Raw genomic sequence first — 14,427 nt, 5'->3', positions numbered from 1 at the left:
ACAAATGTTTGTAAAAACAGTCTGCATGCCTAGGTGCTTGAATTTATACACCTGTGGCCATGGAAGTGATTGGAACACCTGATTCCAATAATTTGGATGGGTGAGCAAATACTTTTGGCAATATAGTGTATATATATATATATATATATATATATATATATATATATATATATATATATATATATATATATATATATATATATATATATATATATATATATATAATCTACTAATCCGTATTTTACCTTCTGTTTCACAGTTCTGCACTATTGTATGTCTTTTTTCAATCATATAAAAGTCAGCAGCAGTGGAGTGGGATAAATGTATAAACCTTTTACATATTTGACAAATACTACAGCTTGTGTTTGTTTCACTTTGATAAAAAGAACACTTTATTTAAGCACTGGTCTACATGAACCTAACCCTAAAATATAAGTAATGAGCCAAATGTAAAAGACAGCTGAGTGAACTGCAAAGCGGATGAGGCTTCTTCATTTCCCTGACCATTACCTGCCGTTACTTGGCTCTTCATTCTTATATCCCTCCGCCCCGCGCAGCTTGAAGCCCCGCCCCCTGATCCCCCCACGCCAAGCAGGAGGGGGAGGAGCCATGGAGCAGACACTGACACGTAACAGTCCTGCGTAGAATTTAAGGAAGAAGCTGCATCTTTTTCTATAAACTCTCTTTGGAGCCATCTGACCCACTTCAGACTTGATGAACAACCCAGCTGCTCCATCCTAGCCGCTTGGAGGGGCCTCCGGAAGCGACCGACTCAGGACTATCAGATAGAAGCAAAGGGAAAGCCGAAGTTTAAAATGAGGTTTTCAGTGTTTATTTCTGTCCTGCGCTCTCTCGGCCCGGTGGTTATCGGCATTTCATTGGGCTTCACGCTGAGTTTGCTGAGTGTAAGCTGGACGGAAGAAGCGTGTCCCCTGGAGGTCAAGGAGAGCGAGGATGTGGCTTCGGGTCAGGAAGGACTCCTCAAAGGAGCCCGAAAGCCCAACTCCATTTCAACTGGCAACGATGTGGAGTCTGAAGAGGATTTCGAGCCGAGAATAGTCCCATACAAACAAGTCCAACCGAGTGCTCCAAAGAAAGTTTTCAGGTCAGTTTAGGGTCCCCGTTCATTCTTGGTTTCAGATTCAGATAAATGAACAATGTGATGATGATCAGTTACTTCAGACCTCACAAAACACAGATGGTCAGGTGTCACAGTAAGGCTAGTAATTATAAGATTATTAATGTAAAACACAGGGGCGACCCCAGTAAGTTCTACAAGAGGGAACGTGGGGGGGGCCCTGCACCCCCCCCCCCCAAAAAAAAAAAAAAAAAAAAAAAAAAAAAACAACCAGAAAAAAAAGTTTAAGGAAAACTTTTTTACCTTTGTAATTCTTTCAATAATTTAATTTTAAACGTTATTTCTTAAGACACACAATAAACATTTTATGTAGTTTTAATTTTTAGTTCAATTAGAATTAGTTTTGAAAACTTTGGGATTTAAAAAACTTTGGGATTTCCAGATGTTGGAAAATATAAAAAATGCACATTTCTTTCTGAGAAATCTGATATTTAAAATGAAAAGATAAAAGAAGTTTTGTTTTTAAAGAAAACTGCCAAAAGCCTGCTTTTTTTCATACATGCAATTAGAGTTGATGGTGGGGGAAAAAAGATGAAAAACAAAAGGCTAATAAAGCCAAAATAAAAAAAGGTGTTTAAAAAAAAAAAAATCTGCTTGTCTTCAGGTGAATAAAACACCAAAAAAAACAACAACACAATTCTTGGTGTTACAAAAATATTGTTCTGTATGAATCATTTAGGAAAGAAACCAGTAGTTAAATTTAGAAACAAAGATAGGACCTTTTGTTTGATTATCTTTTAGCTTATCAGCTTGTGTCAAAAACATTTAAAAACTGCTCCTAAATTGCACCCCCCCCTTTTTTTTCTCCACATCCCCACCCTTTCTTCCACCACTAACAGTGACGACTGAAAGATGGTTTATATTATCTATCCACAGTCTAATTAAAGCGTGAAGCAAGCTGTCAGAGCTCTCCAGAAGTTTTCTGCTTATTAATACTGACCAGGCCTTAAGACTGAAGCTGAGGCTGACAAGGTGCCACTGTATGCCTACACACTGAAGGATGTCTAACTTACATTTTCTGCATAAGCAGGCAAACATTTCCTAGAACCTGTGGATAGAGAGCTTGTTTGAATGTTAACCCGCACATCCAAGAGTGGCTGAATTTCATTTCAGTTTCTTGAAATGGTCCTTATGTCCAGGTGAAGGTTTTGCTAAAATTAAAGATGTCCTTTTGAGAATCCTTTTAGGAAGGTTAGAAGGTGATATTTTAATGATCGGCAGCCCCTATATACCAAATCATTGCTATTATTTACCTGTACACAAACTTTTTTTGCACACCCAAATACTTAAACCTCTCACGGCTGGAGTAGTTTTGCTTGTAATCTAATATTTGTGTGAATTATCCAGATAAACAGTTTTAAAAGGCTCAAATTTCACATGTAGTTTCTTTACTTAAGGACAATTAAAGGAACATTTACACGATACTTTCCTTTTGAGAAGTATCTGCAACTGTTGGCTTCAGTTTAAATATTGATGCATGGTTGGGACAAAATGTCCCATGACGGATAATAACTGAAAAAAAATCTTATATTGCTAAGGATTAAGTTACTTTATCTACATTAAAAAATGAGGAAAACACATTTTTGAGGAACCTAAAGTGAGATCACCTTTATGTTTCTTACACATTTAATAAACAAACAAAAGCTGCTAATACCTAACCGATAGAAGTAGAAAAAGTGACGGTTTTAAGATGTAAAATCTTTTAAGATGCTGTAGTTTTACAAGGAGATTAACCACCAATAACTAGGGCTTAACTGATGCCATGTGGGATGTAGGAAGGAAACTAAACTACTCTGTTGATTATGATGAATCACATTGCAAGTCCTTACCCGTTTCATTTTCTGCAGAAAGCGGGTTTGTCGTTTTTTCCCTCTTTGTGTCACAACATTTGACACATCTCAGATATCCATAGAAACTGATAAAATCGTCCGACCCATTTCTCCAATCCTGTGGTCTTCTGTTTTAATCTGGATACTAGCCATCAACAACTAGGCACTCTGGCCTATTTTAGCTCAATTGTTGTTGTTTTTTCTAGCTTTTGTCTCTTGCTCCCATTCCTTCTTTCAGCCGTGAAACAATTCTTTAAGATTTAGATCTGTTGGTTTAAGATAGAACAGTTAAATTTGAGAAACAGAATGATGTACCGTTCTGCTCCTCTGCTCCTAATTGAGTAAACTATGATAATATTATATTTGGTGGTAAATTTGTCAGGCTTTATGGTCAGCTTGCTCAGCTTTTCCCCCCTGAATTTGTTGAAGGGTGTGGACTGAACCACTTTAGCCACTTTCAATGGCTGCTGCTTGCAGGAGAGAACGTGCTGCTATCCTCACAACTCTGGGGCGTTTAAGGAAGACAGACATGTTAGTTTGTTTTACAGGTGATTGCGACATCTTTTCTGGCATGAATCTGGGTTCACCTGTGCAGCTGCACGTTTCGTGCATGTGTGTGAACAAGGTTGGAACTTTGTGGCAAATAATGGGGTTGCAGAGAGACGCATTAAAGAGCGTAGGAGAACTATAGAGAAAAAAATGGTTTTAGCTGAGTGAAAAGCATGTATGGCTTTCTGCAGTTTTTGTGTGACTTTTGTGACCAAAAGTATTTTTAAAACGTCTAAATGTGGCTGTCTTGTGAGCAAGACAAGGAAACCAAACCTTCATTCAACCAGCTATCCAGCAGTCTTTTTAAAGGTATAGTGGAGGAATTTCTGGAATTTTTGAAAAGACCCACACTGAAAATAATAATGACACCATTTTTGGCATTTACTAAATCGTATTTAGTTACTTTAACACAATTGTTTCATGTTACCAGGGTAGGACATAAAACAGTTATGTTAAAGTAACTAAATATGATTAACTAAATGCCAAAAGCGGTTGCATTATTTTTTTTCAGGGCACCCTCTCTACAAGAAAATGCACTTGCACAACCCTGTACCTGCTTCTGAGAGGGTACGCCTATTAAACGTGTGAGAGGGCGTGCACGAGCCCATTTCTCTTCGTGCACGCTCTGTTTAAAATTCTCTGTTTGCATCGCTCATACAAGCTTAATTTCTAAAAGAAGATTTGTAATTTTTTCATTATGTCAGACTCCACCGGTAATGAAAATGGTGATGAGCACGTAGGACGGCCTTACGTAAACGTATCACCAAAATGATTGACAATTAGGAGGACCGTTTATTTTGATGATCCACCTGGAAAAAGAACATTCTCCACTATACCTTTAATAATATAATTTGATTATTTCTTTTTTTCTAGTATGAGAGGAAGGAATCATTCACTTTTTTCAACCAGCTGACAGGCAGTGTGCAGTGTGCAGCAGTGTCAGCACTCTGTTCACTCCAGAACTCGCTTGTGCCTCTAAACACAATGAATAGTGTAACAGACCGTTTGAGCAGTTTTAAAATCCTTTCTTTCTGCACTTGCTGCCATGTTTTTTTTAGGGCGAAGTACATAAGCACGGAGCTTGGGATGCGAGAGCGTCTGTTCGTCGGAGTCCTGACCTCCAAAAACACCATCAATACTCTGGGCGTGGCGGTGAACCGCACCATCAGCCACCACCTGGACATCGTGGTCTTTTTCACCGGCTCTCGCAACCGCAAAGTCCCCCATGGCATGTTCGTGGTCTCCCACGGAGACGAGCGGCTGATCTGGAACATGTTTCAGACTGTCAGGTATGTCTTAGACCACTACATCAACGAATACGACTGGTTCTACTTCATTCAAGACGACGCCTACGTGGAAGCGGACCGCATCAGAGAACTGGTGGAGCACCTGAGCATGGATCGGGAGCTGTACATGGGGAGCCCTGAAGAGTTCATCGGCGGGGAGATGGAAGGGAAGTACTGCTACGGGGGGTTCGGTTACCTCCTGTCACGCAGCTTACTCCTACGACTTCAGCCCTTCCTGGAAAACTGCAGGAATGACATCCTTAGCTCCAGGCCGGACGAGTGGCTGGGAAGATGCATCATTGATTATACCAGCACCAACTGCGTCAGTGAATATGAGGTGAGTTGACTTGTATTCATGTCTTTTTTCTTTTTTCCCCAGTTAATAACACCATCTTGAGGGTATAAAGGTTTCAGACGGAAACGATATGGTAGGAAGCAGTTCCTAGTTTAGACGATTATTAAGCCACAAAGAAGAGTCATCTGAGACAGCTGTTTGACAGGCTGCAGCAGGGGGGTTCTCCTCCTCTCAAGGAAAACATAACAGTCCCTGTAGAAATCATTACTTTGCCTCTGGGGCAGCACTTAAAATGACAGACAGCTATATAGAACTATAATAACGGTGCTGGCAGAAAGACTGTATTCATATTACAGAGCAGAGAGCTCCAGCCTTTTAACTCTGCGCTGCACCGGGGGCAAGAAGGACAGGTAAACAGGCTTTGGATACACAGCTGAGAGGTTAGGTTAGGTTCAATGGTGTGAAAATCCCCTGTGGGTCAACATGCTCTGCTCCTCTAATGTCATTAGCATTTAAGGTCAAACAAGCTTTTGTCCTTCTGCCTGCAGGCATTTTCTTGTGTCTTTCAGCACCGTTTGCTTTCGTTTCTTCTATTCTTTGCAAAATGTTTTTCTTTAATTATGCATTTTGTTTACAAATGTGTGCAGTGCCGTTAAACAGTATTTGTAATCTTACAGATTTTCTTTGTTTTTGTCACATTGAATGGTTATAAAAAAATCAAACAAAAGTTTATTCCAGACTAAAAAAATACCCCGAGGGCGGGTTTATCTCAACCAACCTGGCCTTATGTGGAAAAATAATACATCCCTTGTTGATTCTTGAGTTAACCATGATTGATAACTTTTGTTTAGTTCAGTCTGAATTTACCACCATGGCCTGGTTACTGAAATCGTTTCAGTAGAACATAACTGGTTACAGATGGTTTGCTAAAAGTTGACAAAAAATCAGCATGTCTCTGTCTAAAGAAAATCATTTATAGATTGTCATCTACCTGTGTCTTCACAGTCGTATCTACCAAAATCCAATAATGCGCATTTTGAAGTATCGCATCAGAAAAAGCTTGATGAAAATGCTTAAATCTGGAAAAAACAACTCCATCAAATATATGTATATTAAAAAAAAAAAAAAAAAAAAAAAGATTTAACGCTCGTATGAGCTGGCTTTTGGCTTTCGCAAAAAAATTTAACTAACATTAAAAATATGTTGACGAAAGAACAACTTGACCGTCAGCAAGTGGTCATTGCTAGACTGCAGCCACTACTTACTGTTTATTACAGCCATACATGACAACGTAATTTGGATGACCTATGATGACATTACAGTATTCGGGTGCTTGGTTAATTGGCTTCAAACTAATTGGAAACACCACAAACAAACTTTACTTTACTTAAAATTTTCTTTTCAGTTGGATGGAAACTTTCCTACAGATACTAATGGTTAGGTTATATTTGATGCACAGAAAATGAGCTGCCCATTACAATATCTGCACTAATTATTAGGGGTGTAAATCCCACCCATCATGGCGATTTGATTCAGTATCAATTTCCTGACCGAACGATTCGATTATTTACGATACTCAAGAATACATCACGAAATACTTACACACAAATGACTTTAACCCGCAAGGGTGTGTAAGTCATCTTTTTCCTCCGCCATGTCTAGCCTGCCTACTGTTTTTGCAAATGTGCGTGTAAGCGGAAAGAAGATAGTGGTTAAAGGAAGCGAGGTAGGAGGGTAAATTGGCTTTAGCGACACCACAGGAAAGGAGTCAGAATTATGTCCAGGAGAAAATGGATAAAAATAGGCTGGAGAAAAAACAAAACATGAATCTAAACTCTTGCGGACGTTTCGATGCATTGTATCGTCAGCTGTTGGATCGATGCTTGCTCGCCATGTTTTTCCACATTGATCTGTCCTTGTAGTTCTAAATTTTTTTATGATGCAGAAATTCTGTCTGCATGGAGGGGTGTGGAAGCTGAAACTGACATTTGGTCGCAGGGATGCGTCAAGCATAAACCAAGTTTTATGCAGGAGGTCTGAGAGGAATCAAGCACAACATCTGAGTTCCCAGAGACCTCACTTACCATAAACCGCTTTGCCACTGAAACCCAGGTTTTTCAAAACCGGGTCGACCCGCTAACAATCGGCTTTTGGCTCTTTTCCCATTTGACCATTTGTGGTTCGCAAGGTTCGCAAGCAAGTTGGGTTGTGGCCGGTTTGTCGGAAGCATCTTGCTAACCAGTTAGCAACTTAGTGCTAGTAGGTTCCCAATGGGAAGTTACATTCAGACCAAGTAGCACTAAATTGGTGACTTAGAAACGACACTGTCAAGGAACGCTATGGACAGAGGAAACAAGCAAGAGGAGGAGAGTTTTGTGTCGGAGGACATGGATGAGTCTCCTCCTTCATACAGTTTTTATTTAGAGGAGGAGTGTGGGGACTGAGATGTTGTGGAAGAGGACGCCAGGGCGGCAGAAGCTTGGTTTGGTGTAGAAGGCTTACAGCCGTACAAGTTTGAGCCCTTGCCTCGCAACGCTGCCAGTTCTGATAGCTCTACACCTGCCGAAGACACAGACATCCATCCCTGTGAACACTGGGACAGAACTCAGTGGGAAAGTAAATGATTCTTATTTCTTATTTCAACCATTGCGTATATTAGCTGCGACATATGAATAAAGATGCAATGATCGAAAAAATTTGATTGACAGATGACTGTTGATATATGATTGGCCGAATTTAGGTGCATATGCTGACGTATAACTAACTGACCTGCATAAGAAAACCCCCCCACAGATTTTAGGACAGGATTTTTCTAAATTTTGGGACAATATGGTCTGATAAAGAGTATATTTATATACATGTTTAAGCCAGAATGATTAGATTTATATATCACTTCTTTACGACTTTAACAGGTTTTTTTCCGGCTAGTGTGAAAAGGGTATTCGACTCAACAGAAAGGAATGATGGGGGAAAGATGGCTTCCATGAGGATAAAACCCCTACAGCTGGCAACATTTTATTGATCACCAAGGCTTTTGGGGAATGCGATGTAGACTGAGTCAAAATTAAACACAGTATCCCCGTTCCACTACATCTGACAGAAACTAAAGCCAGCACGCCAGCATCATGGTGGCAAAGTGTCATAGTCTGCCTCTGCATTGCTGTCTCTGGAACAAGACAATCATTCATGCCTTTAATCCTCAGGGATGATGTCATTTTTACATTTGGGAAAATCCAGCCACACATTGAGCCAAAGTGCATCAGTAGGTCCATATCTGAATGGCTCATTAACAAAAAACTCTCACTGTAGGTCTTAAAGTGGTGTAGTCAAAGTATGCACCTTAATCTGATTAGCTGCTGTGGAGTGAAATATAATAGTAAACATTTACTCGAATGAAGCCAGTTATCTGAACACAAGACTATGGACTGTTATCATAAAAGGAACCTTGAACAGCTGGAGCAGCTTGTGCTTAAGTTTAGTGGGAATTATTTGAACAAAGTCTGTTTAGTTTGCATTGCTCTTTTCCCTTTTAAGGAATCATTATTTAAAGACTACTTTTTGGATTTACTAAAGTTATATTTGTCTAAAAAGATTTGATTTGAAGCATTTAAATAAAAGAGACAGAATGGGGGCAGAGTTTTCCACTGTATGTAATATCTATGGAGAACTTAGTAGATTTAGCAGAAGAATTTGTAAAAGAACAATGTAGTAAGTATGTGCAATCTTTAGATTTATTTTAATTTTAGATTCACTAAATTGATTTGAAAATGTCCTTTAGTCCCTTTTTCTACTTCTTGGCTCCTGTCCAGAGCTGCAAGCCATCTTGTTGCATAGTTAAGGGGGGATTACTGGGCTATCTGTAAGTGTCCTGAGCCAAAAGTTAGCCCCTTAGATAAAGGAGACAGGCAGGGAGAAGTTAACAGGCCCTGAATGGTTGAGAAACAGCTTGAAAACAGGACCAGACGTCTTTTCTTTCTCTTTTTTTCTGTACAAAGGGAACACTGATGCCAATTAGGCACGGACAATGCTTCAGTAAGTGCAGGGCTACAGGCTGTAAGCTGTTGGCAAACATTTGTAATAGAGCGGCCTTGCTGCTTCGTTAAGCACTTCCTCCTTCTTTCTTCTTTCCATGACTTCATTAGATTGTTTTTTTTTTTATCAGCATGTGATAGAGTAGTGTGAAGGTTCAGCTCACTGAGCAAACTTTCCCATGGAGAGAGGACTCTGATATGTAGTCTAGATGGCAGAAATGTTGGAAAGGAAGTAACGCTCCATAACAACCAGCATTCGGCATGTTTCTGTCATGCCATCACGTCTGATGAAGAGTGCTCTTTGTTTTCTCTTTACAGGGACTTGAGTACCACCATTACGAGCTCGGAAAAAACTCTGATCTGAGCAAAGAACGGAACGAAAAGTTCAAGAGAGCTTTGACTGTTCATCCGGTGTCTGATCCTGAGCAGATGTACCGACTGCACAGATTCTTCTCTGAGATTGAGCTCCAGAAGACTTACAATGAGATCGCTAAGCTGCAGGTAAGCAGATTGCCAAGAGTCACGAATCACCTGCGAGTCGGTCTGAAAAGCAATCTGGGCATTTCTCATCTTATTATACCCCACACAAAATGACAAAATAGGAGTAAAGCAGACTTCTCAGCTAATTAGAGTATCATGTAATTATTTTGTTCCATTCAGGACATGAACCTTATATAATTCATTTACAACACAGATTGATATTTTCTATATGCTTTTTTGCTGTTAGGTTGGATGATTATGGCTTTAAGTAACATAAACCAAGAATCCAGTTTTATAGAAAATAGATCCTAGAAAAAAGTTTATTTTATAAAGAAATAGCAGTAAAGCTGGTCAGTAAATGGATTCTGCGCTAGTTTTAGGTGTAGATTACTCCATCAGTGCATTAGTTCTAGGGGTGGGTATTGACAAAGGAGTCACGATTCGATTCGAATCTCGATTCACAGGCCACGATGCGATTCTATCACGATGCATCACGATACTTGAATTATTGCGATGCATTGCAATATTTTCTCCTCCATGTTTTGTTTTTGAATGACACGGCGCAGTAGAAATGCTTGTGACACAAGGCAGTGTGCATCAACACATCAGCAGCGACATCTACTGGACTTGAAGTTGTATTACACTTGTTTTTGGCTGATGTTCACCAACCATTCATGCAATTTTATTTACTCATTTTTTTAAATTAATAATCGATACTTGCCGTCAAGAATCGATGCAGTAGATCATGAAAATTAGAATCACGATGCATCATCATGACGATTATTTTGCACACCCCTAATTAGTTCACTCCTAATTTTTCTTTTTTTGTTGTTTTTTTTTTTTTTTTACCTCAAACTAAAATCCTCACATGCCTGCCGGTAACTCTGTTATAGTTTTAATTTGGGGATTTAAAAACATGTTTTAAGATTTGGCCGGTAACATTCCTCGTCTCTTTATTAAAATTTTTATTTCACCAGTTTTTCAATGTTTCTAATTTTTCTTTTAGATAATGCACTGGTTGCATTAAAACGTTCAAAGTTTCAGACTTTGGACCTTAAAAAGTATTCCTTCCAGAAAATGTTTAAGTAACATGTGTAGTGTTGATGATTAATACAAGTCTTACTATACGTTTTCAATGCAACACACGTGTATTAAATTCAAAATATTAGAATCCTGACACATTTAAACCTGATTGGGCAGCTATGCCCACCATACTTTCTTTTTCCGCCTAACTTTCTATATGTTTTATTGTATATAGCAGTCTATGATGTGCAACTTTGTTTGCAGTGATGGTCCAGAAGTGTTCCCTCATTGTGAAAGTTCTGACTATTAAAATTGTTATTGCCATTATGTAATTATTTCAGAGAATTTAAAAGCTTTTTTTATTGGCTGCCAGTCATATTTATCAGTAATACATAACACTCTGTAAGATGTGCTTGTTAGTTTTGGGTGATTTGCTGAATGCCTAATTAAAAACCCTCGTTGTGTGTCTGCAGGCGGAGATTAAAAATGTCAGTGTGCTCGCTTTTGAAGGCAACAGAACCTCTCAGTGGCCTGTCGGGGTCAATCCACCGTTTGAGCCGAAATCTCGGTTTGAAGTTCTGAAGTGGGAGTACTTTACAGAAGAGGAGATATATTCCTGCATCGATGATGCTCCTAAATGCGAGCTCCGCGGCATTGATAAAATGGATGTAGCGGACGTCATAGAAACAGCCATAGAGGAGCTGAACAAAAAGTACAAGCCCACCTTACATCTGAAGAAGCAGCAGCTAATTAACGGATACAGGCGCTTTGACCCCACCAGGGGCATGGAGTACACCTTAGACCTGCAGCTCGAGGTTGTTAATCAGAAAGGTCACAGCCGGTCTATAACCAAGAGAGTCCACCTGTTGCGACCCTTAAGCCTGATTGAGATCATTCCCATGCCCTATGTCACAGAAGCTACAAGAGTTCACATCATTATACCTCTTACTGCTGAAGACCGGACCTATGTCAGCCATTTCCTGGAGGTTTTTGCCTCCAACGCCTTTGAGACGAGCGAAAATGCAATCCTGACGTTTCTGTTTATCTACGACCCGGAGGAGGCTCAGCATGTTAATCACAATGATATATTTGCGGATGTGAAAAATCAAATCAATGTTTACGAGCGAAAGTACCCCGCAGTGAAAATCCCCTGGATAAGCGTCAAAACGGAAATACCGTCGCAGATTAAATTCATGGACATAATCTCCAAAAAACACCCGGTGGACACGTTGTTCTTCCTGGCCCACGTCAACACAAACATCAACGCTGAATTTCTGAATCGCTGCCGCATGAATTCGATTAACAACTGGCAGGTTTTCTTTCCCATCCACTTCCAGGAGTACAACCCTGACGTGACCTATCACAACCAGCCGCGTCCAGCGACGGTAGATCTTGTAAAAGACGCGGGACATTTTGACCGCAGGTCGTTCGACGAGGCGTGCTTCTACAACTCTGACTACATGGCCACGCGATCTCGAATGTTGGCCGACGTCCAAGAGAACGAGGATATTCTGGAGAGCCTGGATATCTATGACATATTTGTAAAGTATTCGGGTCTGCATGTCTTCCGAGCTGTTGAGCCAGCTCTTCACCAGCAGTACCGCTATCAGACCTGCAACCCAAAACTCAGTGAAGACATCTACCACAGGTGTATTCAGAGCAACATGGAGGGCCTTGGTTCGCGATCGCAGCTCGCCATGCTGCTTTTTGAACAAGAACAAGGAAACAGTACTTGAAGATACCCGACACATTTCAACTGCTATGTTTTTGTTAAAATGGACTGAAGTTGTTGGATCTTTTCAGAGTCCTTCATGGGTAACACAGCAACAAGTCCTCTACCAGCTTTAAGTCCAACCCTTCATTTCTCCCTCAATGCCTTTTATTAAAGGCTGTTTGGTCAGCTTTCGTTTAGTTTCTATTTTTTTTAGCCTAGTTTTGATATACTGATGCAATACAAGTTTGGAAAGAAGCTGTTTCTTCAGGATTCGCTGGAGCCAAATGTGTTAGCGACACTGGCAAATCAGAAAAATGGCATCAAGCAATTTTGACCACCAGGGGAGCATAAAACCCCCCAATAACTTGTGGTTTTGTGGTACCTTTAAGGAGGTTGTCCTTGGTGGTAAAGGATTTATCAGCTTTCAACTGGAAGCTGTTGCCACGCTAGCTACCAAAGGCTAACGCTAATTAGCAGTAGGCATGGCCGCATGCTGGTATCCTGGCAGTTTGAAATTTTTTCTGTTGAGTTAATAGGACTTGTCAAAGCAGTTGGAGTTTAGAGTTGGAGCCACTACTTCTTTCCCACTTGTTGCTGCACACTTCAGGTAATCTGACTGAAAAAGACTACTTCTTTTCTCCTATGCTAACAAGGACAAATTTAGCCCCTTTGAAAATCAGTCAAGCTATTGAAAGAAAAATAGCTCCACCGATCACTCAGAGACGCAGTCGCCAGCCCTTTAACTCTCCGGAGAAGGTAAGCCCACGGACGTCCACTGCTTGTAATTGTGTAACCCAGGAAAATATTTCAAAAGTCAGATGTTTTTATGGCATAATTCTTAATTAACGACATTTGGCCTAAAACGAGTTATTGAGCGTATGGGTTTGCTATTCTAACCTTATTTAGGTATCTGAAAACATCTTCATCTTCATGTTGATGTTTATTTATTTTATACTTTATTGATCCACACTTTAACATTATTTCAGCATAATGCAATTATGTCTTCTCAGTGTTTATTTAAAATTCTCTTGGGGTGAAGTCACTGTAGGCTGGCTACCGGAGCAGACAGCCCAGCTAACGGTGATAATATTCTGTGCAACAAGCAAGTTTACTTGAAAATGACAACAAAATTTACTTCTATTTATTCTGTATTTTTGTTCTGTGTTGAAATCAAAACTACAGTAAATGATTTAATGTTTTTTTTTTTTTTTTTTTTAATACATTGTGTTAAGGAATAGCAGTTCGATTTAAGAAAAAAAAAAATCAACGTTCCTCTTTATTTTTTTGGGCCCTTTTGAAAACTTTATTGAGGTGTTTTACTGAAGGTCCTCAAGCTGTAAGAATCTCATACCGACCCTTAGATATGTTGATTGGATACTGTTTGAGGAAGAATGTGACGAAATCCAATGCAAAGATGGAGTACACAAAACTCACCTTAGGCGAAAATGGATCAGGTGAGAACAGTAACCCACAGCGTCTAGTAAAAGTATTATTAGTCCTTGAACTTTTTTTGCTTCCTTCTTCTCAGGTAGGAACCCAACTTTAATTTATTTCATTTAACTTTTAAGAGTAGTTGATAGAGTACTAGCAGTGTAGAATTGTGAATAAAAAAAAAAAATGTCTGCATTTTTCCCCCCAGGTTTAGCTGGAAGACGAACTGCCGCTCCAGTCTTTAGTGTTTTGCAGCCTCTTACAGATAATCTATCTGGATTACATTTTATTTAGCGCCTTTCATGTTTCCTCTCATTTTAACTTCCATTTAAACGCAGAAAAAGGATGCCCTCACAGCATGATGCTGTCATCACTGTGTTTCATAATGGGGACGGCGCCTCCAAAATAATTTTAAGTCCAAACATTTTATTTTTGTCTCATCTGACCCAAGTCACTTCTTAAGTAACGTTAAGGTTTTAGTTGCACCATATTCAGTCCTGACGTTTTGCAAACCGTGTTGCCCCCCCCCCAGATTGATTGAACCTGTTGTGGCATCAGGAGAGGTGAATAATTTTCAACATTTTCTAAATTCAGATTTTGCGTCCTGATCGGCTCACATAGCGACGATAGTTTTCATTAGGTGACGTGATG

General features: G+C 39.7%; 1 protein-coding gene across 1 annotated transcript; it reads left to right on the top strand.

The window, feature by feature from the left end:
- Window positions 1–609: 609 nt before the first annotated feature.
- Window positions 610–13,703, top strand: chpfa (chondroitin polymerizing factor a). The gene is made up of 4 exons (XM_038276365.1): window positions 610–1,105; window positions 4,575–5,139; window positions 9,447–9,629; window positions 11,105–13,703. The coding sequence occupies exons 1-4, from the start codon at window positions 816–818 to the stop codon at window positions 12,365–12,367; spliced, it is 2,301 nt and encodes a 766-aa protein (XP_038132293.1). The 5' UTR covers window positions 610–815; the 3' UTR covers window positions 12,368–13,703.
- The last annotated feature ends 724 nt before the right edge of the window (window positions 13,704–14,427 follow it).

The sequence above is a fragment of the Cyprinodon tularosa genome, unplaced genomic scaffold (genome assembly GCF_016077235.1).
Source record: "Cyprinodon tularosa strain WSP-4 unplaced genomic scaffold, ASM1607723v1 ctg124, whole genome shotgun sequence".
NCBI lineage: Eukaryota > Metazoa > Chordata > Actinopteri > Cyprinodontiformes > Cyprinodontidae > Cyprinodon > Cyprinodon tularosa.
The sequence above is the reverse complement of the archived record's forward strand: the minus strand, read 5'-3'. Positions and strand labels throughout refer to the sequence as shown.

What these genes read in the sequence shown, in the direction of transcription:
- chpfa (XM_038276365.1), top strand. Translation starts at nt 816, where the DNA reads ATGAGGTTTTCAGTGTTTATTTCTGTCCTGCGCTCTCTCGGCCCGGTG. An exon ending in ACTGCGTCAGTGAATATGAG is followed by an intron (nt 5,140 to 9,446) that starts GTGAGTTGACTT and finishes TTCTCTTTACAG; the next exon opens with GGACTTGAGTACCACCATTA. An exon ending in ATGAGATCGCTAAGCTGCAG is followed by an intron (nt 9,630 to 11,104) that starts GTAAGCAGATTG and finishes GTGTGTCTGCAG; the next exon opens with GCGGAGATTAAAAATGTCAG.